The sequence below is a fragment of the Grus americana genome, chromosome 3 (genome assembly GCF_028858705.1).
Source record: "Grus americana isolate bGruAme1 chromosome 3, bGruAme1.mat, whole genome shotgun sequence".
Lineage (NCBI taxonomy): Eukaryota > Metazoa > Chordata > Aves > Gruiformes > Gruidae > Grus > Grus americana.
Genome location: NC_072854.1, coordinates 64,876,325 through 64,903,630, shown reverse-complemented (window position 1 = coordinate 64,903,630; position 27,306 = coordinate 64,876,325). Strand labels below are relative to the sequence as shown.

At 44.1% G+C, this 27,306-nt stretch overlaps 1 protein-coding gene across 14 annotated transcripts in view; it reads left to right on the top strand.

The window, feature by feature from the left end:
* NHSL1 (NHS like 1) overlaps positions 1–27,306 on the top strand; it is a 185,025-nt gene that overhangs the window by 74,479 nt on the left and 83,240 nt on the right. For 2 of the 14 annotated variants that reach the window (XM_054821334.1, XM_054821333.1), the window contains exon 1: positions 2,432–3,165. The exons of 9 other annotated variants lie outside the window; for them this stretch is intronic. In XM_054821334.1, the coding sequence (XP_054677309.1) occupies positions 2,961–3,165 (205 nt within the window). In that variant the 5' untranslated portion in view covers positions 2,432–2,960. Of the gene's footprint in view, positions 1–2,429; positions 3,166–19,318; positions 19,375–19,553; positions 19,667–27,306 lie in introns of those variants that run through there. 3 more of the 14 variants (XM_054821343.1, XM_054821338.1, XM_054821339.1) reach the window with 3 other exon arrangements.

Here is a 27,306-nt window from a genome sequence, read left to right as displayed (position 1 = left end):
TTTCCAACTCCTTGACCTTGCATTTGGCTACTGATTAAAGCATGGATTAACCTGCAATTCCATTGGTGTTAATGCCTCAATATGTATTGCTTTTGAAACAATAATTGCTATTTTCTCTTGATCATGAGAAATTTACTTTTGATCTACATGTGCAACAACATATGCTGATGTTAAGCTTCCTATTACCTACAAATAAAAAGCATTCCGTGGTAATGACAGTATCGTGATGGATATTTTCTTGCAATGAAATATAATGATACCAAACTCTGAGCAAAGCATTGCACCACTTTGTATTTACAGTAACAGTGGAAATGTTATGGTCAGTCACCTGCAGCAATGTTTTCACCCTTGCATCATCAAGTTGTGACTCAGCACCGTGATACAAAGGCAGAGCTCCAGACAGGTCAGGAAAATTCCTAAAATCAAATCGCTGCCAACCTCTGGGCAGGTCTATGGGATTTTACCCTGGCATTTTGGGTTAACCTGAAAGGGTTTCCTTCTTGTTGCTTTCTCTAATCTTCTGTTTCTACGACGTACAGTGTAGAAAAGATGACTGTGATTCTACAGTTCCTACCAGGGTTTTTATACATCTGGCTCTGTATAATTTAGCCAGTAATAGCCGTGGTAGTTTACAGTTCTCTGTATTTTGTGGTACTGGCAATTCCAAATGTTTGCTCTTTCTGAAAAGAAACATTAAGTTGACTTCAAGCATGGTCTTTGATTTTTACGTCAAATCCTGCCCATTTGAACATGGACTGTTTCAAAGTGGATATTCTGGTGTTTGGGTCTCTAGAGCTATGTCACCCACATTCTCAAAATCTTCTTTTAAGCAAAGATCTAAAGAATAAAAACAAAACAACCCCCCCAAACCCTACCCAAATTTCTTGTCTCATCAGGGATGGTGTGTCTTTTTAAGATGAAAAACTCCGAAATAGAAGGACTTGATGACATAGCAAGAAAAGCAAATGTTAGCAGCATGTGCTTCCATTCACACACCCCCTCAGCGCCCCCTCCGAACCCCACCACACCACTGCTGACTTTGGGAAGTGGTGGAAGACCTGTGTATGTACATATGCATTATACCTCGCCGGGCAAGCTCAATTTAAATGCAGCCTATTAAATTATTTACAGAAGACAGTTGGCCACCCCATTGTGCTGTGGTAGTAGGAGCCAAAGGTCACTTTGGTGTGCCCGGTTGATTCATAGGGTAATCTGATACAGTACTTAGCTTTTTGCCTCCCAGTCAGTGGGTTAAACCTTATCCTCTTATTATGAGTCAGAGAACCATAAGTTTCAGAAAAAGCCGGAGCCTTTGTTTTTGATGGTTTTGAAGAGGCTGTGCAGCAGAATCCAGAGGGCTGAGAGAGCATCTGTCAGGGGGTCGGGGTGTGTTCTGCAATAGTGTAAATCTGACTGACAGCTTGGGAGCTGAAACACTGTCCTCTTGTTTTCTTAAGCTGCTTTTCCTTTTGCTAACATCATCTGCAGCCATTAGGATGTTTAGGCATTGATGCTTGTTCTTCAGATAGGTGGCACTTCTTTGGGTTTTGGTTATTTGGTTTGGTGGTTTTTTGGGGTTTGGTTGGATGTTTGTTTGTTTTGGTTTTTTCTCCTGGGTTCCTTGCTACCAGCATCTCCTTGAGGATTCACTGAGCTGATTGTATGGGGTATCTCATTACATTCAAGTCTATTCTTTTGCTGCAAGATACAAACTTGGGTGTTTTTTGTCAACTTGCATCTTGGTGACAAATCCCGTCAAAACCCACGGGAATTGGGATGCCTCAGTATTGCCAGCTTCTGTCTGCTTTGAAATACTGCCTTTGCCTCTCCCCCTCCCAGGTTTACTCCCTCCTGGAAGCAGCATTGGTGTTGGCATGCAGGGCAAGCGATTGGCAGTACAGCAGCTTTCAGTAGTGCCTGACTTTTTAAAACCTTCACACCGTGGACTGCTTTTCCCAGCTGCTAGTTTAAAGAGAAGGTGACAGAACATAGCACAGCTGGGAGTGGAACCTGTTTTGTGAGCTGCAGTCACACCAGTGGGAGTCTGGTCACTGAAAATGTCTGCTCATGCACAGATTTTGTTTGTGTCGATGCACTTGTATTTAATTTTTTTTTAAATGTACCACCAGTTACAGGGGCACTAATGTTTTCAGCACACTCTGTTCAGGATAGTTGTGGCCTTGACAAGCTCCAGAATTTAATTTTTCCTCTCTCCGAGTCTGCAGAGGTGCACAAGTGCTTTTCTATTTCTGCACACAGGGTTCAGAAGTTTGTGCTGCCACTGAGCTGGCTGAGGAAAGGAGGAGTTTTGCTTCTGCGGTCGTGCTTTTAGGAGAGCGAGCCTATCGTATTTCACTCTAATCCTAAGCGATAGCCACGCAGTCTGTTTTATTGTTAGGAGTCTTCCCGGAGCTCCTTCACCAGGCTTTTCGCTAAGGGAGAGGAGGGCAGCCAGAACGAGGAGGCACAAGTGTGGTCAGTCTGTCGTCCCTCCCGAACTGTGCCACGCTGGGGCGTGATCTCTGCCTGGAGTGTTTTTGAGGAGCCAGAAGAGAGGACTGAATTGCATGCACGCTCCAGGAGCGATGCCAGGGAGAAGAGTGGAGCTACAGTTTTTGCTGTTGAGTGGAGAATGGGGAAAACACGTGCCTTAGTACTACATTCTGCTCAGCCGTTACATGCTTGTCTGAGCTGCTGCAAGGTGCCACTTTCTGCTGCTTTTCTCCCCTTTGTTTTCTTTGGCAGCTCCCTAAGCGCTGTATCAAAACAGCTTCAGGGGAGCTGCGCTGGCACGGTGACCTACCTCCATACTGGTGCTGGTTTAAATGCAGCGAGAAGAAACCTGGACGGAAGTCGCACTGAAATTGTTTAGCCTTCCACACAAACCGCTGAGAAAGGGGACAGGAACAATTTCAGAAAGGTCTGTTTGGAACCGAGGCCAGTAGCTGGCTTGAAAGAAAATGAAAAAGGAGTGTGTTTCGAGATCTTTCAAACTCAAACAAAACCCAGGCTCCCTCTCGCGTGCTGTAAGCTGGATAAATTTCTCCTCCTTGTCAAGGCAGACAAAGAGGCTGTTTCGCAGCGATGGTGAGCTCTCCTCCATGTGCGTGCAGCAGGTAGACGAGGATGACGAGAACTGGACCTACAGGAGCCAGCAGAGAAAAGGTGACTCGCTTTCTCTTTAACCCTTGGGATTGCTGCTGCCATGTCAGCCCACGGTTCGTGCCGTTGTCCAGCTGCTCGGGTCCCGCTGGGAGCCCAGAGCCGCAGGTGGGGTAGGAGGAGGAGGGCAGCACAAAAGCCTAGGTGCAGCACTTACCCTGCCGAGGCTTTATTTGTTTTAAAAATGTGACAGCTTCTAGTAAGCAACAAGGAAAACCCTTTAATTTCCTATCTGGGCAACATAAAGGTACTTACTGTGTAGGTAAGTTTTGTTTATGCTTCTTGTATTCAGTAGTCACTTGTGGCAGATCCTTTGGGCAGGTGCTGCAAGAGTCTGTCCTATGTGGTACCAAAAGCCATTTAAGGCTCCACTTTGTAACAGACCGGGTGGCTTTTGGATGGTCCTGCTGGAAAATTTTAAGTGTATTTTGGTTTATGAGGGCAGATTGGGAAAGAGGTCCCAGATGTAAAATAAAAGAGATAATGGGATGGTGGTGGGAATTGCTCTGCAGACAAGAGGAGGGAGATCTGGGATGCGAGATAGGCAGCTCTGAAGGAACCCTTGAAATAGTCAAACCTGAGGTGTATTTTTTATGAAACCTGAAAAAAGATTTTTTATTTTTTGTGTTGATTTTTTTTTTGAGTGGAATTTTTCAGGTACTCATTCAAGCATACCTCATATTTACCATAAATCAAAATAAATTTCAGAACTTTGCTTCTCTGAGATGGTGAGCTACCATTACCACTGCATTTACTGGCTGGTAGGCACTTGTGTGTGTGGTTAAAAATACTTGATGAAGGGATTTGGTCGTAATTTCTCTAGTGCTGCCAGAGCACTCGTTTGTTAATGGAAAGTGTAAGGTTGACTCAGTTCTGCTGTAAGGTCATTTTTGCAAGAGCAGGCAGGCTCTTCAAGGACATTTGAACTTCAAAGGGATTTTTATTTCTTTTCATTTCTGGGAGCAGTTAAATAGCTATTTGCCCAGAATTTCAGTTCCGAGTCAGAGTAAATTGTGGCTTCAGTAAATGGTTTGGATGCAGGAACACTAACACAGGATGTATACACATGTGCTTTGCTCCCAGCACACTAGGAGACAATTTTAATCTGTCCTTTGAAGATTGTTTTTTAACCCCTTTCGATGCCGAAGACCTTCTGTAAAAGGAGTTTGCATTTGCAAACGGTGGCTGATTTTTACTTTTGATTGTTGGCATGTTGATATTGCAGAGCAAAGTCAGATACACTCCTAACACCTGTGGGATCTTACGTGCTGTGTATCAGAAGAACCTCGCAGTCCTGCTGCTGGTCACTATGTAATTTCTATAAAGTTTCTCATGCTGCCTTCCTTAGCCCACGCTCCTGCTGCAAGGCAGAGATGGGACAGGAAGCTTTACTGATGGATTAATGGTGTATTAATTTTTCTGAGTGATTTACATAAAGAGCCCATTGTACAGGCTGGAGAGGGAGGGCAGAATTCCTCCCGTAATTGGGCAGCAAGCTATGAAAGCCTCCCTGCCTGCCTATAGCGGAGATGACAATACGTCATTTCTGAAAGGAAGGTGGAGGGAGGTATAGATTATGCAGGGCTTATTTCCCCTTTGCAGGGCACAATTTGACTTGACTTGTAAAATCTGCCTGGATCATAAATCTAACTGTGAACTTCTGTCTGACCGGGATCCTCTGCTTGGAGGGAGCTGACAAACTGGCAGGGGATTGCCAGGGCTGAAGGGAGTTTAGGTTATATATTTGGGCAGGAGAAACTTGTCATGGCTGCGTTTCTCCCAGGGCTGCGAGTCAGGCTTGCATGGTGTCAGAGCAGTTTTGAGTATGGGTACTTAGCCGAGTCGTCATCTTGGGTTTGTGTTCAAAGGCAGAACATGTGATAAATGAATGCTTGTGTTCTCAAATTAGCTTGCGCCGTTGGACCGTTGCATTACTGCTTGCCAGCCTTTGTAGAACCGAGGGCTCAAAACAATATTGTCTTTGCGGCTTGAGTTAACCACATCACTTAAAATTAACGCAGACTGGAAAGAAATGGGATGCACAGCAGGCTGGAAGGATGGCTAGTTTTATATAGAAAATCAGACTGTTTGTTTTAAGTTAGCTGAAAAACCATTAAAATTTCATCTATCAGAATACTTTTGCCTCCAGTTCTTTCTCAGGTAAATTGGTAAAAAGGTCAGCCTGACAAATCACAGGCTCTCCTTCTACCTTTTTCTTCGCTCAACTGTAAAGGCAGGAGCGTTATCAGAAATTGGAAGTAAGGAATTGTTGTTTTTCTTTCTGAGCTGTTTCTCTTCCTGTCTTTTTAAACCTCTTATTCTTTTGCCGCTTCATTGCTCTTCCCGGCTCATATTGCATTCCCACGAGGCTGCTAGGTGACAGGCAGAAGGCAGCATGTGTTGCGTGGTATTTCGCCAGCAAAGTGGCTAATCTGCATTGGCTGCAAACGGGAACTTGCAAACAGTAGCGAGCGGCGAGATTGGTTGGATTTATCAGTTCAAAATGAGCCAGAAAAACAAAAAGTAAACACCAGCTACAAACCTAGGGCACGCCCTGATGTCCTGCGCGGCTGAGCTCTGTTTGTGTGGAAGTCAAGCTGGGTGCTGCTGCTTGGCTCTTCCTTCTTAAAAGCTTCACAGTAGTGCAGAGTGTTTTGGAACCAGTAGCACCAACTAGACGTCACATCTTATAAAGCAGTTACTAAAAGAGATGGTAAAAGTTGATAGTCAGATAAAGGTTGGTTGTTTGAAATGTTTCTCACTGAGCACTCTTCCTCCCCAGTCAGCTGAGGGGCCTTTGAAATGAGAGCACACTGTGACTCACATATTTCTCTTCTTTAATCTGAATTTTTAGTTCAGATTTCTTACTTTTTGAGGTAGGAGAAGTTTCCTTTATTTTGGAGGCAGTGTGTGGGCATGTGAAATGATTCTGCACGTGCTCCAGGTGTCCTTTTTCCCTTGCATGGGCGCTCCTTATCCCTGTCCCCTCCCGGAGGTTGCTCCAAGGGGAGAAGGCAGGCCAGCACGGCCAGAGTCGATCTGAATTCATCCATCCCGTTATGGCCTGAGCCCGTGAAGCTGACCATGCTGCGTGCGGCTGCGTGCGGCGTGTCGGGGCAGTTGGTACCCAGGCACCTTCGCTGAGGGGTGTTGCTGATTGGGGTCATCCCTCTCGTGGAAGCCACTGGAGCGGCAGACGCTGGCTTTCTGCATTGTGTAGCTGCTCTGCCGCCGCCTTGGTCAACACAGCTGGCTAGTTCTGCTGAGCAAGGGTCCTGTGGGCTCACGAGGCAGCTTTGTGAATGCTCCGCACCTTCTGTGTGTGAGGGGTAACAGCCTGGTTTCCCTCACAGAAAACACCTGTGCAGTGAGCAGTGATGCCTGCTGCTAGTACAGCTGCTTTGAGGAGGCAGGCGTAGGACCAGACTTAGATTTTTGTTTGAGCGTTTTTGTTGGTTTTCATCTACTCTGTTCTTCTGGTGGCACAGCTTGCTTCTGCTATGCTCAGTGGGAATCCAGGGAACAGCTTCGTTTTTATCCCAGCAGAAGCAGGGGCTGGTTTGCTCACTCATGGTTCCTGGAAAACCGAGCAGGTCCTGGTCTGGGGGCTGCTCGATGCCTCTCCGTGTGTTTCTGTGTGTGCTGGAGGTGCAGCGGTAGGCGTGTAAAACCAGTGGCGTGCTGCTTCTGCCCTCCGCTGTTTTCAGACTGAAGAAAAACCCCAGCCTCAGAGCATTTTTCCCTCTAAAAACCACAGTATTGAAAACCACTGACAGAGTTGTTTATTGAAACTGAAGTGAAGGTGCTTGTGTGTGTTGCAAAGGGTTTCTGACCTGTGGAAGTATATGGCAGTCATTCATGTGCGCCTGTGCTGTTTATCGTGAGTATGACATAGCAAGTTAACTTTGAATACAGGTAACACATGAGTCGGTTTGTGGTATAGATCCCACTATATTTACCTTGACTTTGCAGAAAAGGAGATGAATCACATTTCAGCGTCAGAGCATCTTACTGAGTTTGAATGACTTTTTTTCTTTTTTTTTTTTTTTTTCCTTTTTTCCTTTCCGTTGGTTTTGGGGGTTGGAAAAGGAGAGCTTGGGACAGCAGTTCTGGGCAGTGCTGCCTTCATGACTGCTCTTGCCGGTCTCCCCGAGATGCTGGCAGGGATGCAGAGAAAGGGAAGACGTTTCTCCGGAGCAGTTAAATACACCTGAGCTAGTGATCTTACTTCTCCTGTTATTTCCTTGCAGCAGGGATCTTCTGGCTAGATGTTGGAGAAGCACAATTAGCAGTCAGGTCTGGCTGCAGGTGACAATACATGAAAAGAAGCTGTTGCCCAACAGGGAGATTTTCCCTTCTCCCCTCAGCTCCTTCTCTGCTTATTGCTCTGATTTTTCACCCACTGCCCCTGTTTCACTTGTTTGCTTTCCAACCTTTCTGCATCATGAGAAAGTCAAAAGCCTTGGCTGCTATTTACTGCAGGCTGTACTACCTGCAACACTTCTTTGGACTCATTAGTCACAGAAACCTCATTTCTCCAATAACCACAATCTTTTAAAGACTGATCAAACCCAGTTCAAAAGGTGGCAGCCACTGGCTTTCTGCTGTCCGCTTGCCAAGTCTCGGTCCTTGATACAAAAGCGTGTGGAATGCCCATTTATCTTAGCAAAAACAGTCTAAACGTGAAACTTTCTTTTAATGTTGAAAGTCCTTTAAATTCATAAGTAACTACTTGTAGGCTCAGCCTTTGGTGTCCTTGTGGTGTGTCCGATGGAGGTAATCCTGATGTCCTGATGACAGCTCTTACCTTAGAGATACCAAAGCTGTCAGGTAACTTCCTAACCACCCACTGCATATCACGTCTGAGAACGTCATGCTTACCAAGGGGGTAAATTTCCTTAAACTAAACAATTAATTTCTTCTGTCATAGTAGCAATATTGGCGCTGCCTTATTATGTCAGTAAAAATTATGTTCTTTAGTTATGCCTTTACCACCTGTGGTCAGTTTAAACATATGTTGCATAAGTTTAATACTATCAGATGAGTTTTTCTTTGCATTCCAGAGGCATGGACTCAAGACCTTTGGTTTTGTAATACCAAGGAGTTTCTATTTTCAGTACTTCCAGCAGAAACTCAGTTTAGGGATTTGCAGCTCTGACATTGTCTAACGCAGCGTCGGAGCAACAGCTCAGTCTTTTTCTAAAGTCCAAATGAATTTTTAAATTTTGTTTTTTAAGAAGTCATGAACACAGTTCACGAGGGGCTTTCAGGGACAGAGCAGTAATCGCATTCTTTTTAGTAATGAGATGTAAGAGTACCGAGAACTAGTAAGTCCCCATAAACAAGATTACTGAATCCAGACTTGCTGTTGCTATTCTAATGTAAAACCACCCAACGGGGCTGCTTTTCTGTACGTTTTTGCACAAGATCTTGTGTTCAAGGGGGGAAAAAGTCATGTCAATTACTCCGTAGGTAAGGGCCTATAAACCCGAGGGGAGCTGTTAGCATTTGTAGAAGCAGTAATATGTGATGGATTGTAGTGTTGGGGCGTGTGTGTCTGTGAAAAGGATTCTTGAAGCTTTGGGCAAGTCCATAAATAATCATTTATGGAAACCTCAAAAAGCATTTGTATGAGAGACTGGAATAACTCCAAAACAAATATTACATGTTTTATATACCTTTTTGTGGAAGACTTCTTTTAAAGAAACGAATGTTTTATAGACACACAATTTTGTATATATGAGCACACATATAAAAAGCTAAATATTTAAGTGGAAAAAATAATGAGAGATTTTCTACAAAGGCAAATTTTCTGTCTTGTCATACCTTTTCCTTTTGTATGTTGTAGGTTCTGTATGCAAAGATAAAATTGGGTATAATTATACACATCTGTAGCAAGTTGCCTATATGGTCAAGTTTGCATCTTAATATTTGTGCTTGAAACTGTTGGATGTTGTGCTTTTATGGACCACAGCTGGGAGCAGAGGTACTACTTAAATTACTGAGGCATCTACTATTTGTCTTAGCATGTTTGTATTGTGGCACAGCAGAAAGTTCTGTAAAACTGTAATGATATACAGTAGCAATCGAAACTTTTCATGCTGGTAAAACAGCTGGAGACAGTGGAAAGTCCAGCATTTAACTACAACTTGAAGTAGCAACTTCTGTATGTTTGTACATAATTGCAAATTTAATCAAAACTTTTCCTTCTTTCCCATGTCTTCTGGTAAACATTGCCGTACATGGGAATCTGAAAGTGGCTTTGCTAAGCAAAAATTTGTAAGTTACAGAAGCAAATTAAGTTTAAGTAAGAAATGTTGATACGTATCACCGGATCATTTGTTCAAACCCACATCTTTACTTTTGCTTTATCAAAAAACCCCCATGGATCCAGCTATCATTGCTATTCGTTCTATAAAATCCTTACCAAATTTCAGTCCTTTTCTATTTTTATACTACAAGTAAATTATTAAAAAAAGAATTGTTCTTTGTCATCTGATCAAAACCTTCCAGGTGAAAATAGAAACAAGACAAAATAATTTTCTATGACTGTAAACATTTGCTGCAGTCCTTCCCTCTTTCCTGGCTGCTATCCCAGTGTGTCCCTTCCTCTCCAGGAAGCAGTGGCTGGGGAACTGCAGTCTGTGATAAAGGACATTTACAAGTAGATTTTTTTTTTTTTTTTATGAACAGTTGTGGCTGGTTTTACTGTGTCTATGCTGTTCTATCCAAGAGCCATAACCTCTTACCAACATAAGCATACTCTGTTGAAGGGTCTTAATCTCTCAGGGGATCGTGGAATTTTTTTGTTATGATGAAAGAGTTGAAAGGAGGAACACACTTGTAAAGGTATTACTGTGGGGAATCAACGTGTTCTTCTGCAGCGCACCTTGAATTTCATGTCCAGAGTAGCTCCACTAAGAGTTTTCTTCGCTGGTCTCTGTAGAAGACCATGGTCTTGGGAAATGCAAACAAATTAAGTAGCACCTGACTTAACCGTGTGTTTCCAAAGTTACAAGGACATTGCAACCCAATTTGTCTTGCAGTTTAGCTTTTCCTGACATGTGGACTAGCACTGTAGCCAGGGAAGCGCTTTTTGCAGAATAGTGTGTCCTTTGCTTGCTGCTTTGCAGCGATGAGAAACGCACAGGGTGCTGTGATTTTCCTTCTGAGTGTGTATCGTTTTGACCTTTGTGAGTGGCTTCAAGTTGTATTTCATGAGTTACACACAGCCTTTTACTTGTTCCCAGGATACTTTTAGTTTCCTCTGAAGTCCAGCTAATCCTTAGGCTGAAAACTTGGGGCAAATGTTTCTCCCTCAGTAGAGGGTCAAACCTGATGTCTCCTGACCTTCACATTCTACTCCTAGCTAGCTGCATTTTATAAAGCAGATTGGATGTTTTTCAGCGAGACATTGTATGCACTGTTTGAGCTGAAACAACGCGCTGTATGTGCTTTCTTAGTCACTGCTCATCAAGTAATACACGAAAATTTCTGTTTCCATGCAGTGGTTAGCCAACTGCTCGTGAATTGTCCCCTAAAACTGAGGGGACCTTTGTCTCTGGAGTGGTCATAGCTCACCATTCTGGCAGGGCGTTGCAAATGTTACAGCTACTTGTTTTTCTCCAGTCTCCATTACAAATGAAAAGAAAGTGAAGTTAAAGGTTAAGAATGTAGTTTAATGACTAAAGTTAATGACTTTTGCAAGAGTGTGTTTAGCTTCTGTTACAATATTTGGAACAATTAAAAAGGGTGGATTTGACAGTTTGTAATTTAAACTGTGAAAGACATTTTCTTCTTGTCTTTTAGCTGCAGAATCTCAATAAAAATAAAGAAATTAAACTCTACGTTTTCCATCTACCTGTTTTACCTGTGTTTTTTTTTTTTTCCCCTAACATTTACCTATTAATTTATCTACTGGCCTCTTTTTCCCACTTGTAGGTAGAAACCCCTTTGTTGTCTTTTTCTTTTTTCCTGGTGAATTGTAATGGAAACTCCACTGTAACCTTATGTGTGGCTTATTGTTACAAAGCCTGAACTGATCTGTTAAAATACAAGGCTTAGGTGCTTATGATCTCTACGCAAGGTGTATTTTCAGCATGTGAGCGTGTTATGTTGGACACAGAAGAGTATGGCATATTTTCCATCCCAAGGAAAAGTAATTAATATGTACGCCCTCTGCTCCTTCTAGAGCTTCCCTATGGCGTGGCAGCTTGGCATTTGATCTCCCTGAAGCAGATGGATTCCTTGGACATTGAGCCTCAATGAACTTGCAGTGTACCGAGGGGAGTTATGAGCTGTGAATTAAATGCATTGCAACCGGTGTGTCATTTACCCATTCACTCGAAAAGATGTGAGAACTGCATGGACGGCTTTCAGTGAAGTTGCGCAGAAGCTGAGGGATTGGGAGGGCTGTGTATTGCTTGAGAGTAGCTCATGGAGATGTTAAATAGAAGTTATCCCCAGTTGCAGTTTCTCTAAGGTAACACAGGTCCGTAATAAAAGTGTGTGTGCCTTTGCGTGCGTGCATATCAGAAGGGACGGGGGAGCCAGAGACATGACATCTCTTCCTACTTCTTACGCAAACCGTGAGCCGTGTCCGTTAGCCGTGGTGCAAGAAGCCGTACTTGCCAGGTGGCAAGTCGGGTTTGATAGGGACGGCTGCCAGTGGCCTCCTCGCTGCTTCACTCGGGAATGGCACCTGCCCGCCGGGCACCACGCTCCTGGGTGCAGGCAGCACATCCCCGTTGGTCGGGACCCGCTCCCATCGCCTGCTGCCTCTCTTTCCTTTTGTTTGCTTGCATAGGTGAATTTTCTTACTTCCCCCGTGGCTTTGTTTTATTTTGCACATGCAGGTGTTTGCTCCCTAATGCAGCAGGGATACTCATAGTTTACATACTTGGCTTAATGCTCTGAATCGCACTCTTGTAGGCACCTCGCTAGTGACTATATTAATTAAAGAGGGACCTATGGAAAAAACAGGCTCTTAATTTCAGCTCTGTCATTTATGCCTAATTTCAGTGCCTGAAATAGGTAAAAAATCTAATGAATAGTGGAGGCTGTTGCCTTTTAGAAACTGAAATTTGTTTGTACTTGCTTGTAATTTCCATGGAGTCTTTTGTATCTGTTTTTTCTCCCTTGTAGTCAAGACTGCTGAGGAGCTGATGAGTAAGGGTGCCTGATTACAGCATACTGTACACTTACATGGAAACTTTCATCCAGGAGTTAATTAACTCAATTTTATTAACCTTGAGTAATGCATGTAATGCCATATACGATAAATATGGCATTTTCATTTCTGAATGAAAATGAGGTCATTGTGACATGCAGTGGCAGAACCAGGTATGAAATTAGACGTTTGACTTGTAGCCAACTTGACCTGGTTTTGCAAAGGGTGAAGGCCCCCTGCACTCCGCAGCACAACTCCTCCCATCGGGTGCCGGGTGGCTACGACGGAGAGCGGGACCTAACACCAAGGGGACTGCAGCTCCTCCACAGTCTCCAGCAGATTGTGATTCAGCTGGGAATGTGGGGAAGGCAGCAAACCTATTAAATTAATCAGGTCAAATGAGAAATAACTCATTTTGTTCTTCCTTCTTTGTGCTGATACTTCACACACACGTGCCGGAGCCTCAGCGAAGAAGCAGTTGCGTTTCTACCCTGGGGGTGATGGCAGAAAACGCCTCGGGGCTGGCTCAGGTTTGATGTGAGGAAAGAGCGGGAACAGGTGGGGATTCAGGAATATTTCCCATTGCAATGCACAGGTGAAGCTGTAATAACCTACGCACCGCTGTTTCACCCGGCTCTGCGCACAGTTGCTGATGGATGCGCTGGTTCAGTTTTTTACACAAGGCCAGCGAATGCCAAAGTGCCAATACCTGTATGTTCATTTTTAAGGGCTTGGGTGTATTTTGGCCCATAGCTGTGAATCAAAAGAGAACTCCTTAAAGTACGGGGGTTTTAGCTCGGTATTTCAGTGAACTGTTTCTGGGCCATTAGGTAAGCATATTTTGATGGCATGAATGAAGATGGCTCCCAGATAGTACTGATGGTGTGCCTGCATGATTGTACACCTTAGGTCAGAAAAGAAACTGATTTTTCTGTGTGTTTCTTTTGTGTTTGTCTGGTGTGTTTCAGCCTTGGGGAGTTTTTCGATAAAAGAGGATTGCTCTGTATTTAGTTATGTTGTGCTGCAATCGTGCATATTTGGGGAAACAACACATTCTTTTCTTCTCCTCCATTTGGGATGACGCCGTAATGGTGTGGTTGTCTTTGTTCCTCTGACCTTTTAAAGTGTGATTTGCCTTCTAGCCTAAACCCAGGATGATTACAGGGTAATTCCAGGTGCCCTTCCTCCTCCTCATGATTTTGATACTGCCGGTTACCCAAAGGTGGTCTCAGAGCATTCCTCAGCAGCTTCTTGTTACCAGGGCTAGTGAAATACCGAAGGTGTCAATCTGAAGGGGCCAGCCCATGTCAACCTGCAGTACACCTGCGGCGATTTTCTGGAGCGGTGCAGAGGTGATTGGGCAAATGGAAGTGCCCGCGAGGGGGCTTTCTGTTTTGTTTTAATAGTAAACATTACCGATAAAGCCCTGGTGCATCCATTAATTAAAGATACACACAGCCCCTGCAAAACAGTAATTTTTTATTTAGGAGCAGGTCTTTTAGCAGCAGATTGAAATTATTGGATTGCCTGTTGTTTTTCCAGACTTTTTCTTCAGAATTTCCACTGTAGCCTCTCTTCAGATTTAGGACTGTCAGTGACCGTTCTGGTATAATTAGTTTTCTCCTTGTCATATGGTAAGCCTCTATACGCTTTGGTCCTCCCCGTGCAAACAGGAATGCCGTCTTTGTTCGACTTCTGTGGCAAAGAAATTCCTGAATGAATTTGGAGAAGTTGGTTACAGATTCCTTTCTTGACCTACAGCAGCTCCTAAAAAGATTTTGCCCTTTCTGTGCCCTTTGTCTGAAGAGTAAGGCAAACAAAAGATAAGGCGAACTAATTCATGACTTCATTGTCTTTTTCCTCCTCACTTAAGGCAGAAGACAGCTCATGCCTAAAACCATTTATTTTATTATTTTTAATGCCAAGCACTTTGCACCTGCAGACATTGCTGGGTTTATTACAGAAGAACTTTTTTTTTGTAACAATCAGAAACCATAACACAATTTCATAATTGCTCCTTCAAGTAAGAGTTCAGTGCTTCAGGTTTTATTCTCTAGGAAAACAATTTCAAATGGTTTCAGAGGTTTTATTGGAAGAAGGTTGTTTTAGAAATCAGTTTTAATTATGGGCAGATTTTTTTCCCCAAATGTTTGCATTGGTTCTGTTCATCCCTGTTGCTTAAAAGTGCTTTAAATTAATTTTTCTTTTATGTTTGAATAGTAGGAAAATTCTGTTTCTCATGCCAGTCTGGAAAGGTACGCCAAGGCCCTGTAGCTGCGCATCTGGGACTGCCTGAGTAGCTCTATCCTAGTTGATTCACTGATAATTTGAGAAGGTCCATTCACCACAAGTCACCTGTCTGCATTAGTTTTTGCAGGACAGGACACATCCTTTTACCTCCTGCTATTGTGAATATTTATCAATTTGAGGTATTTGAATTAATCACGGGGTTACTCTAATTATTCACAGTGGATTCTGCTTTGAAGGAGATACTTCCAGCCTGATCATATGAGTAAGCTGCTTGTTTCATTATGTTTGCTGTGGCTTTCCCCCAAGTGAATTTCATCATCTGTAATAATTTTTAAAATCTTTTTTTCCTTCCTTGCTGTATGAGGAAACTCCACCCTAATCGGTGAAAAATTCCTCAAGTGGAACGGGTAATGTAATACACACTATCAACTGCAAGAGATAATAGCAAAATATTTTCTCTTGCTTTGGAGTTACAAGAATATTTGGGTTTACTTATCAAAATAATGGTCAATATCTTTTCAGCCGGTGCTCGGTTTCCGAGTCAATGCTGTCCCTTTAAAGATACGCTGGGGCTGACCTGACCTTTCTTTATGTCCCCCCTCTTATCACCGGTGGGACCACAGCGCCTGGTAGGCTCTGGGTCTGGCTTGCCTTAGTGCTTGAGCCAACTGCAGACTGAGCGGTGTTGGGCTGTGACAGCCTTCAAGTTGAAAATTTTATTTTTACTCCAGCTGTTTTCTTTGGATCATTTTTCAGGGTTGGTTTTTGGTTTTGTTTTTTTGGTTGGTTATGGGTTTTTTTTGGTGGTGGTGGTGTTTGTGTGGTTTATGCACAGTTTGAAAGGGAAACGTGTCAGAGCGACTCAGGCTTTAGAAAAAGATCTTTCGATAGTTGGCACCCATCCAGGGTATCAAAAACATACGTCTCCATAGATTGCTTTGGTTCTAAAAGGAGGAAAGATTTAATTAGACGTCCCAACAGCCCTGCTTGCTGGCAGTCAAATCGGGATGCGCTTTGCTGCGCAGCAACATGTGATGCAAGACTGAAACAGCCTAAACCCTCATCCTTTCTCCGTGAGTTGGGCAGGTCTGATCTGCGTTTTCTTCCGTGCTCATTTTAACGGTACAATGTTTAGTATCAAAAAATGGTGCAAGTATATACATATTTTTCCTAAATTTATTTCCCTCCATCCTCTTGCATTTTCTGATTAGGGTAGCTAAGAGAAATGGCACTAATGACGTTATGGTTTCAACAAGGAAAAAATGACACTAACATATTTCTTCTAGTTGTTCTCAGAGAGCTGACTTTCAGTGACTTGAGAGTAAAGCAGAGGAAGAAGGACATGATTTGGTGCGTCAAAATTCCTGACTTCATGTGGTTAAAACATTTTTATTTAGAAGACCATGACCAGTCCTTATTAAATATGGATATATATGCACAATTCTCCATGTTTGTTGTGGTGTCCTCTATGGAGCCTGTCTATTTAGCACCCAGTCAGTAGGAGCAGTGCCTCCATGAGAGGTGGTGATGGCAGTTGGCACGATCTCCTCAGCTTCTGCCTTCATGGCGTAGATGTGGTGGGATTCATTCACACTTGTAGCTGTCTCTTGACGTGTAATGCTTTTACACAAGCAGTATACTTTGTAATTTGACTGTTGAAAGATATTTCCATGTTATTTCCATAGAGTTCACCCTGGTACAATGGGGAAATCTGGTTCCCTGCTGTCATGGAGAGCAAAATGAGATGTAAAGAGTTGGAGAACTGGTCCCCTGATAGGACTCAGAGTCAGGACCAGATGTGACATCCTGCAAGTGTCACAGCTGCCAGAGAGGGTCCAGGCACCTGTCTCATTGCTGCAAACGCCCAGGCAAGAGAGGAGCGTCACTTGGATCTCCTGCCTTCCTAGACAGCAAGGTCCACCACCTTTGAGGCACTCAATGGGATACCAGGCCTCCTTAGTTTTGCTGCTTGTAAAGCTGCGCACATGTCTTTGGGGCACTGACAGAGTCCTGACACACTAAAAAAGGGATAGAAATAGATCCTGATCTGCTTTATGCCAGTCCAGGGTTTGGTAATTCTTTTTTTTTTTTTAAGTGTTCCCTCCTTCCCAGTGGGCATCAGGAAGGTGGGGATCCCATTCAGGCTCCTCTGCTGTCCTCTGGGTGAGGGCAGGAGAGGGACCCAGTGAAGAGGACAGAGGGTATCCCCCAAGGAAGGGATGCTGGCCCAAACCCTCCCAGGCGGTAGGTACGTGTTGCCGGTGTTACGGCCCAGAGCAACTTCTGACTTTTCAGCACTTTTAATACCACGTTGCCTCGAAGCTGTCTGTAATTTCTCAAACAATATTATTGTGCCGTAGGTGGCTTCCTCTTCCTTGTTTTATTGACAGTTTTCCCCGCTGCCTATGTGCAGAATCAACTGCTGGTTTTGTCTCTTCTTTTTTGTATTTTTCTACTTGTGTTTGTGATTCCCCTAGAATCTGCCGTGTTGTTCCTCAGTCCCCAGTGGTGTGTTCGCAGCTGCTCTCAGTCCCCGGTGACTGTCACTGATGCGCTGCTCGCTTCCCCTTCCAGGTAATTAATGAGTAGATTTAACAAGATTGGACCTTAGAATCCCTCTGGTATCCAAGTAGCCTTCCTCCAGCTACAAAATGTTTTTGTTTATTTTGTCTCCATGAAGTGTTTATTCCTGGAGCCCTCCGAAGAGTTGTGGTAGGAAATCGTGCGTGCCTGGAGCACCAGAAAATGGAATTAAGGGGAAAGGGCCCTTTGCTTCTCAGAGCATAAGGAAATCTTGACATTAGCTGTACCCTTTCTATCAGGATTTAAAAGAGAAAAGGCAGGCCAAGCTATGTAAATGCTGTTTCTGGATTTTGAGCTACTCCACTATGTCTCCTCTTTTCTGCCACAGCAGCCTGCCCGTAGCCCACTCTAAAATGAAGTAACTTTTCTACATTATGACAGATACTTGAAATGTGATACTTTAAGATCTAAGCGCATGGCTAATGGTACTTAGCATCTTATTAATGCTGCTTCATCTGGGATCTAAACTTCCATTTTCAAGGTGTCTGGACTAGTTTTTTTTCTGGAGCTCCGCCCAAAGATAACATGTGTTTGCATGTGTTCTTTATTTTCATTTGGCTTTACATGGAGTATTTAGGACAACGCATGCATTTGGAGACAGTTGCAATTCTCTATTGTTCAGCAAGGTAGGTTACCCTGACCCTTACCTTGCTCCCTGGTTCTTGTATTTCTTTGCTATACAAGGCCAGGCCCTATAAAAGTTGGTCAACACAATTTAGACCTAAGTATCACCAGTAAGCACATTGCTGGCAGCAGCTCTTTGTGACCCCATAAAAATAAAATGCTTACGAGGTTGTGTGCTTCTGTTCCTGAAGGTCTCCTCCACAGAACTAGGGTGTATGTAAGAAATCTTTTTAGCCACAACATCTCTGGTGTTGAGCTGGGGAAACACTCTTTAGGCACGCAGAAAGGAATATATATTATTATTGGTTGATGAAAAGCTGGATATGACCCGACAATGTGCACTTGCAGCCCAGAAAGCCAACTGTATCCTGGGCTGCATCCAAAGAAGCATGACCAGCAGGTCAAGGGAGGCGATTCTGCCACTCTACTCCACTCTGGTGAGACCCCACCTGGAGGTACCGCGTCCAGCTCTGGGGACCTCAACATAAGAAGGACGTGGAGCTGTTGGAGAGACTCCAGAGGGGGGCCACGAAGGTGATCAGAGGGCTGGAGCACCTCTCCTATGAAGACAGGCTGAGAGAGTTGGGCTTGTTCAGCCTGGAGAAGAGAAGGCTCCGGGGAGACCTTATAGCAGCCTGCCAGTACTTAAGAAAGTACTTAAGAAAGTACTGCAAGCTTTAAGAAAGAAGATGGGGACAGACTTTTTAGCAGGGCCTGTTGCAACAGGACAAGGGGTAATGGCTTTAAACTAAAAGAGGGTAGATTGAGACTAGATATAAGGAAGAAATTTTTTACGATGATGGTGGTGAAACACTGAACAGGTTGCCCAGAGAAGTGGTAGATGCCCCATCCCTGGAAACATTCAAGGTCAGGCTGGACGGGGCTCTGAGCAACTTGCTCATTGCAAGGGGATTGGACTAGATAATCTTTAAACGTCCCTTCCAACCCAAACTATTCTATGATTCTATTAAAAAAAATAAGCATTTTCCCACTTGGACTATGGAGAGTAACTGGTGTGTTGCAGAAGTATTATACCCCCAGAACTGAGATGTTAGTGAGAGGGAATACATGCTGGCCCTGACTTAGGAAACGTAGTATTCATCTTAGAATGAGAAGTCAATTAAGATGCAGCACAATTTGACATCTTGTTTAGATTTTCCCAACTATTAATCTCCTTTGTACATAAAATTGGGCGGAGGGGTGGTCTGTCGCTAGCTAGTAGTCAGGTAAAGATGAGGTGTCTCTACTTCACTGCTTAGATACACTTGCAAGATTTTTATTAATCAAGCCTGTATGTATAGATGAAATAGAAAACTGCACAAAGAAAGCACTTTCTGGAGAGAGACCAGACCAGACATATATTCCAGAACAAAAAACCAACCAAACAAAAAAAATCACCAAGAGCAGAGTTAGTAATTCATAACGAACAGTTGAGTGGGATTGAAGCGATGTATTTCTCTGACGCTGACCAATAGATGCCCACAAGCTGAATGCACAGCGTTGAAAACTGCTGACAGATGAGCTAAAACAATTGCCCTCGGGCCGGGGACTGCTGGGACGCACCGAAATGACGGGCAGTCCGTTTTGTAAGTGGCGTTTTACTGTGGGCCGAGCGGGGAGAGGGGAGGTGAGCGATGGGGAGGTGTCAGCGCTGCGGCGGAGACCCCAGCGGATTGGGCGGCCGCGTCCCGGGGCCGTGAGAGCTGGCCCGGGCCCCGCTGCGCCGCCCGGGCCGGGCCGGGGTGGGGTGGGGCGGGGCGGGCGGGAGAGCAGCTGGCCCGGGCACTGCGGGGTGCCGCGCCTGGGCGGCACGGCCCGGCCCGGCCCGGCCCCGCCTCGCCGCTGCCTGGGACGGCTGCAGGATGTTCTGCCTAAAAGGTGAGGAAAAAACCTGGTGCCATCGCTTCCGGCTGGACCTTGTCGGCTGGTGGAGGAGGGATTTTAGAATTGAAATGTAATCCTTAAAGAAAAAAAAAAAAGCCTATTCAGCGCGTTGATGAGCGAGCGTTATAGATTTGTTGTTCCTTTTGTTCCCGCGAGCAGGGAGCGGGACGTCGCTGCCCGGCGGGAATCCTGCGGGAATCCTGCGGGAAGGTGCAGGACAGCTCGCCAGACAAAAGGACGGGCTGGCTGGGTGCGGGTCTGCGGGCGCAAGGCCTGCGCAGCGGGGTGCTCTGCTTCGCACCAACTTCTCTAGTGGCTTTATCGTGTGGAGCATCTTTACTGGTGATGCTGCACCAGAAGTTTATTTACCTTTATTCGGTTTTGCCCCCGTTTGGGTGAAGCGTCATTGGAGCGGTGGGAGAAGAGCGGAGAGTTGGTGGAACGTCCTGCCCCTCCGCCCAGCGGTGCTCACTCTCGTTTGGAGATGGTGCAGAGCCGTCAGGACAATAAGAGGTTTTATGTCCAAAGAGATTTTTATTTTATCTTTTTAATTGGACTTCCTAAGAACGTGGTTCTGAAAACCACGGTTAGGAAAAGCTTGTTATTTTTGTTTAAGGTCTGTATTTGTTTCTATTAAAAAATGATATTGCTGCTCCTGCTCTTCTTTTCTTACTGAAGTGCAGTTGTTGAAAGCTGACACCAGAGAGCCGTTGTAAGGAAAGGTTTAGGAGTTGTAAAAAAGATACTTTCCCTCGCAAAGCATAGCAATTAAGTTAAATACTCGGATGCTGTATCGACACTTGCTCAGAATATTCTGCTCTTCTAAGTTGATTCAAAACATTGACTGATGACTTCTAGTCGTGCAAAGTCCCCGCTAAGGGTCTCGGTACAGTTGCCAACCATAAATTTAAAAAAGGCAGAAAAAAAGTTCCTTTCCTGCAAATTTCAGAGTACTGACTCAGTGTTTCTAGAGAAAACCTTAATGAATTGTGCAACACAATTTGCTATGCAGTGGTTCATTACGGTGTACAAAGTCAAAAAACTGCACTATTTAAATTTTTTAACTGCACAAGAGGTTTAGAAACAACGAAAGATAAAACTTTTTAAAAAAAATTATTAACTCAGAGATACAGGACAGAAGTTGTTGTTTAAATAAAGTGTATAATCAATAAAAGGTTTTTGAGCAAGGTGGTTAACTAGGCAGTGAAGAAGATGGAGGTTTCTGTAGTCTAGAGCACCTGATGGAAAATGAGGTAAAATTTTCAGAGATGTCGTATGTGCAGTGAATGGGTTTGTACAGAAGTAAAATATTTTTGTCTTGCATGATAAAATTGAATTACACTTGCTTTTTAATGAATCTTAAGTTTAATACATGGAAAAAAGTGTTTTCAAAATTTTCACTTTTTATTTCTGAATAAGGAAAGTTGCTAGTTACAATACATAAAACCCCATCTTAGGGCTGTGCTTCAAAGCAGTGGATAGATTGGTTGCGTAGCAGTGTATTTTGATTGATTGTCATATTTTAATTTTTTCCTGTTTGGATGCGCTTACATACTGTTTTCTTTAAGTCACTGTGTTTTGCACTATTTTGTTAGTTTGTAGTAGACTTCTCCCTACCTTGAGGAGCAACAGTTACTGCGTAGTATATTATTATGCATTGAAAATTATGATCTTGAAATAATTACCTGGGCTGTTATCATTTATTTATTTTTTTTTAACCTTAATGCATGAAGGAGAGAAGTTGTTACACACTGGTCCTTTTAGTGACGTCATGGTAGCCTGTGTAGATAGGAGGATTTGTTTGCTTTTGTAACAGCACATTTGCCTTTCAGATGCTGGTTTGTTTGGGCTTGGGAGGGCTCAGGAGAAGTGGTGTGGTTGTCTAGGTGCTGCCCTGGCCGCCAGCTCCCACGGTGTTTTCTCAGTCTGATCCAGCGAGCAGTCTCGATCAGATCGATTAGTCCCAGGTTGGTGTAGGGACCGAGTTGGTGTATTCGGTGGGCTTGGATGTGCTGGCTGTGCGTCGGATTGGTGATGAAATCCCTGCCCTAAAACTCGGTCTCCATGAGCTCTAGGGGCCTGCTGCCTCTAATTTCCTCTTTTTTCAGGTTGCTCTTTCTGTTTGCTGTATGATAGTCCGCACCGACGGCACAGAGCCACTTGTCACCATGCCCTTCCCAGCTGCCCCTTAACACACTTTGGGGCGGGGGAATAGGTGGTCAGAGCTGGGTGCCTCTGCCTGTGCATGGCCGGTGACCCAGCATCTCCTGCTCGCAGGCTGACCCAAGCGCTCCAGCACTGGGGTGCTGGGTGCCCGCAGGCAGCGCTCGGTTCTTCGGCACGGCCCTTGAGATGACCCCCATCGTGTGAAACACAAGTTGCATTGGTGTTGTATTGATCGAAATTGGGTATCTGCAGCAGAGGCAATGCTGTGTGCTTCTTATCGATCTGAAGAAGTACAAAGAGAAGATTTAAATAATTTTTCTTATAAAAGAACTAATTCCTAGAAGGGTCATGAGCCAGTTCATTGGCATGTGCTGAGAAGTGAGCTCATGTTTCTGTAATACTTGCCTAGAGTTTCTCTTTCCTTCATAGTTTTTGCAGAAGGAGAATAGTGCCAAGAAACGCTGTAAAGCAAGCATGTGCGCTTACTGCTTGCCTGCGCTTGGGAAGTATTTTCCATCCTTGCTTGTCTTACAGCTGTGGATTTGAGAGGGAAGTCTTTTATACTAATAATAGCAAGAAGTTATGATAGAAGCTATCCATGAAAAATCCCAGGCATGTGCTGCTTGCTCCCCAGAGAAGGGTTCCATACTAGAAATGCAGATTTTTTTTATTTATTTTTTGTGAAAGATCACAGGGCTGCTCACCAGTTGTCTCCTGTGTTTTCTGTGCATGTAAGGACATTCCTTGGATTCCTTTCTTGGCAATGTTCTCATAAAATATCCAGTGTTTGAAATCAGAAACAGATTTTCTCTGATGTCTTTAAACAAATGCATTTTCCAACTCAAACTAGGCAAGCAAAAATTTGTATTAAGTTGCTTTCTCCTTTTTTTTTCTTTTTTCTTTCCGTTTAAAGTGTGACTTTTTTGTGTGTATAACAGCAGGCCAAAATGAGGGAGTGCACAAGTAGCAATCTAAGTGAAGGAATCTGACAAAGTGAAGATTCCTGGCAAAATTTAATGAGTTTAGCTTAAGCCTAAGATGGATTGTGTGGCATTCATTACTCTGACTTCATTTCAATTTTTTTTCTTTCTGTCTCAGAGTTGTGTATAATCACAATAGGACTTGTGAGTCAGACCCATTCTTTTTGTAGTTGTTTTTTATGTCATACACATTATTTTAATAGGGTGAGTAACTTTGAGGGCATTTCTTATCTGCAGTTCTTCAGAATATAGAAGCAGTTTGAACAAATGCACATTTCGTACAAACAAATGAGAATTTAGTATCAAGCATACGACTTTGAGTTCAATCTACTTCTGAAAGAAGAGCTCTGCTGTTTTTCTTCATTGCTCCTGTATCTTATGGAGTTACTCTTTCTGCTGTGCTTTTTCCAGTCTCTCCTCTTTGCCACCAATTTTCTTATCCCCACTCAAGTGAATGGCTACCTGCTTCATCTCGGGCGCAACCGGGGTCTGCTGCTTGTGGAAGCGTTCACAGTTACCCCCGTGTGCATCCCTGACGTGCCCGGAGAGCCACAGAGAGCTCTGTCAAACACGGTGTATTCACATGTTATGGGGGGAAAAAAAAAAGTTTTTACTTAATTACCAAAGAGATTTTAGTGTTTAAGACTGCTTAAAGTTTGAAGGTTTTGATGGTTAAACGACAGCTGTATTAGCTCTTGCTGAAGGCAGGAGAGGTAGGAGGTGGGGAAAGACGTGTCCGTGGCTGAGCATGGCTAACAGCATCGGGCACAGGACCGGCCGTTCTGTCAGGTGGCAGTGAATGGGAATCGCTTCTAACTATGCCTGAAGTACAGAATGAAATTGAAAATAACGAAAGGAAGATTATAGATCTAGATAGTAACATTCTCACTGAAGTTAGCCAGGTGCTCAGAAATATTGAAGATCCCCGTGTACTTCTACTTTTTTTCACTTAAGTATCATGCAGCTGCTCCACCCACGGCTACGGTCCTGTTGGGTAATGTTGTACAATGGTGTAAAACACTCACTGTTTCTGCTTGGATGAATTTACAATCTAAATACATTGGAAGGGGAGCAGCATATATAAAAGCAAAGTGAATTTCCAAAGGCAGGGGAGTGCCTGGGGGACCGAGCTGTGGCCATGCCCGCACTGCCTGCCCCACTTGTTTCTTGGCTGTTTGCAGCGGACGGGGCACACGGAAACCCCAGAGAGTACTTCTGCCGTGCTGACCCATCGGGGGAGAGTGGCATACCCCAGCTCTTGGTTCTGTGATTCAGACGTTGCCCGTAAATAGGTTTGTTCACCACAGCGTGTAAGCGTGTTGTTCCACTCCTTGGAGCTATTTCATTTGACCACCTCTGAGGAGACCACCACGTGGCACGGGCACAGAACCTGCAGAATGAATGCCTATTGTTTGCTGTGGTTTTGCTTTGCTTTTTTTGGTCATAGAACAGGGTGTGGGCACCTATTTTTTCCGTTAAATTTTTAAGAAGGCCAGTGGCAGTGGGTGAAGCAGGGTGAACACAATCAGGCACTAAGATAAAAATCTCTTTTGGCAGATACACCAGCCTTTCCCAGGGCACAGGGGGCTTTCACCCTGAAGTGGTATGGTGACAAGGCAAGTCGTATAGATTCAGCTGTGAAATCAATTAGTATTGAACCTCTCCTTCAGTAAATCTTTAGCTGATGGTTGGAAATGTGGAGGTCAGGATAGGCTTCTGTATGTGCCTAGCTTCCAGTGCTTGAATTCAGCTTGTGCTTTTCAAACACAGTGCAGTATAAATACACACAGACAAAAATACTTGATGCATGTAGTCCATTAGTTTACTCAGGTGGTGTTGTTCAGTCTTTAAGACTCTATGAAAATCAACTCATCTACTGTCACAACTATATAATTAACAGACAGCTTTTCCTTAGACTCTGGTTTTACTTTCACGTGAGCATTTAATGCACGCTCTGCCTTTCTGCTCCGCATCTAGTTCTTTACTGCAGTCTGCAACAGGAGCCGTTTGCACAATTCACACAGCGCTGCAGTCCCAAAGAGGGCCTGTTAGTAAATGAATCATAGGTAAAAAGATCATCTGCTGTTTTCCTTGACCTGCTGATGTTTGCTTTTAAACAATATCTATTAACCCCCTCTGTCACCTGGAGGGCTGCGAGCACAATGCAGATGGTGATTACTGTGTAAAGCAGTAGTAGAGGGCAGTGAATTTCTGTAAAATTGCAGCAAGAAGCCAACACTTTTTAAACAGCAAAAGCGTGCAGGCTAGAGAATATTAAAACAGATGTAAAAAGGAGGATGCACAGCTGATTGGATTCATAAGCATTGAAAGAATTTCATGTTGAAGTGGTCTTTGAAACAGCATGCACATACTTGAAACCTATAAATATCTTCATACATTTTTCAGTGGTTTAAGCATAGTAACGATTTCACATTGTTTAAGTATAGCATTACCAGATTTGTACTGTCTATGCTTGTCAGTCTCCTACATTGGCTTTTTTTCCCCCCAGCAGCATTTGTGCAGAAGGCCGCTGTTACTTCTGGGGAAATGCCATAAACCTTTCTCAAATGGGAGACCCATTCCCTGTGAAAACACATTGCCTGGTATTAAGAGATAAAAATTTTATTAATTCTTTTATTCAGAGTCCTTTCACAGCTGTGATCCTGCTTGCAGTTAATGTCTGGCAAAACAGCCTATAATTACCCCAGGCATCTTTTTTTTTTAATACTATCCCAGTGTTGTCTGACTTCCAGTCCTCTAGAGCATCCCACTTTTTCTAGCTGCATTTAAAAAAAAATAAGAAAAAGTTTCTGGCATTTGAAGCTCTTGTGTAACTTGTCTGGACCTTCAGACTTTAAAATATTTTAAGCTTAATTGCTGGTTGTATGCAGAGGGATTACAAAAGCATGGCTTATTTAGTCTAGCTGGTAGCTTGGGAGGTAGATACCACAAGGAGGGAGGAAACCTGTTGAAGTCCAAGGAGAGTATTGGCACCAGATGAATGGTTACGAGTGCGTTCTGAATTAATTGAAGTCAGACATTAAAAGGTTCCAAACCATCCGAGGAGGGAAGTTGTGGAACAGACTTCCAAACAGGATAATGTGGACAAAGAAGTGTTTTTAAGATAGTTCTTGATAAGTTCGGGGAGAGTTTAAGTCAGAATTTGTGGAGCTGGTAAGGGTCGTTTGTGACAGAGGGCCTTCGGGCTACGTGGAGTCTTGGGGTCAGGATTGCATTTTGTACCGTGCGTCTGTCGTAGTCATCCCGCGGTTAAGTGCTTCTGTTGGTCCTCCTGTGAAGACCAGGAAGAATTATCCATTTAAATACATAATTGTGGCTTCTGAAGTTTCTCTTTATTCTGCTGTGCTGCTCTGGAGGCTGCCCGCAGGGAAAGGCAGGGCGAGGAGCCGGGTGTGCTGCAGGTCCTGGAGACATCGGGCTGGCTCGCAGGTGCCAGCGGCTCACCCCATCCTTCCTGTGCACCGAGCGCCTGGCGCGGCTGAGGCGGAAATCTCCTGCAAGCTCAGCCGAGTCGGGACTGCTGGGCTTTTCCTGTCCTCTTCTAGCCCTGGGTGTGCTCCGCTCTCCTTGGAAATTGTATCTTACAGATTTCCTGCTCTCACAGGGGCTTCAGACCTTGATGGGACCCTTCAATTTTCTCTTGCTCTTTTTCCTGTGACGCGCTGCAGTTACGCACGGAGTAAGATACTGCCGTGTCTCACTGTAGGCTGCTTGCTCTAAGGTCTTTCTTGGCCCACAAATCCTCCTAATCCAGAGACCTGTTGGAAATCTGCTCTTTGCAGCACAGCATCCTGGCCCCTTTCCATTTCTGATTTTTAATCCATCCCCATTTTAATTTAAACCCATCAATAGTTGCTGAAACAGAAAGATAAACCGGGAATTTTAGCCTCATCCCATAGTGAAGACAAGGACTAATACTTGTGGTCCTGAACCAAAGGCATCTTCAGCAATGGCAGATCCTGCTCTTTAGGAGGGGAATGTGCTTTCTGTCTGCGCCTCAGTCACAAAGTCTTGGATTATTTTATGCGTCTTTTAGCCTTAAGAGAATTGCTGCGTCTTTTACGTGCTTATGCGGGATAAAGAAGCATGGCGCTTAAGTGATGAGAAAAACCCAGGGTTTTCCTCCCTTCATTATTAAGGTCAACCAATTGGACACTCTTGCCTGAAGGCTTAATTTGCAGGGATGTTTGTGCTAAATAAATTGGAGAAAAGCTTTCCACCGCCTGAATGCACAAATGCACCCTTCTTTAGTTGGTCAGGTTTGCTTTTTGTTGTCCCAGTTTCATACCTCGGATAAATTCGAGATCATAATGAGGTTTTTGTAGTTGCTGGCAACCAGGAGCCATCATCCATGCAGCACCCTGCAGGTGGGCCCATTCCCCACGCAAACCATGGCTGTCCAGGGGATTGCCGTGGTGAGAGATGTCCCACCTTGGTGGGTCAAACAGCTTGTAGCTCCACCCTGAA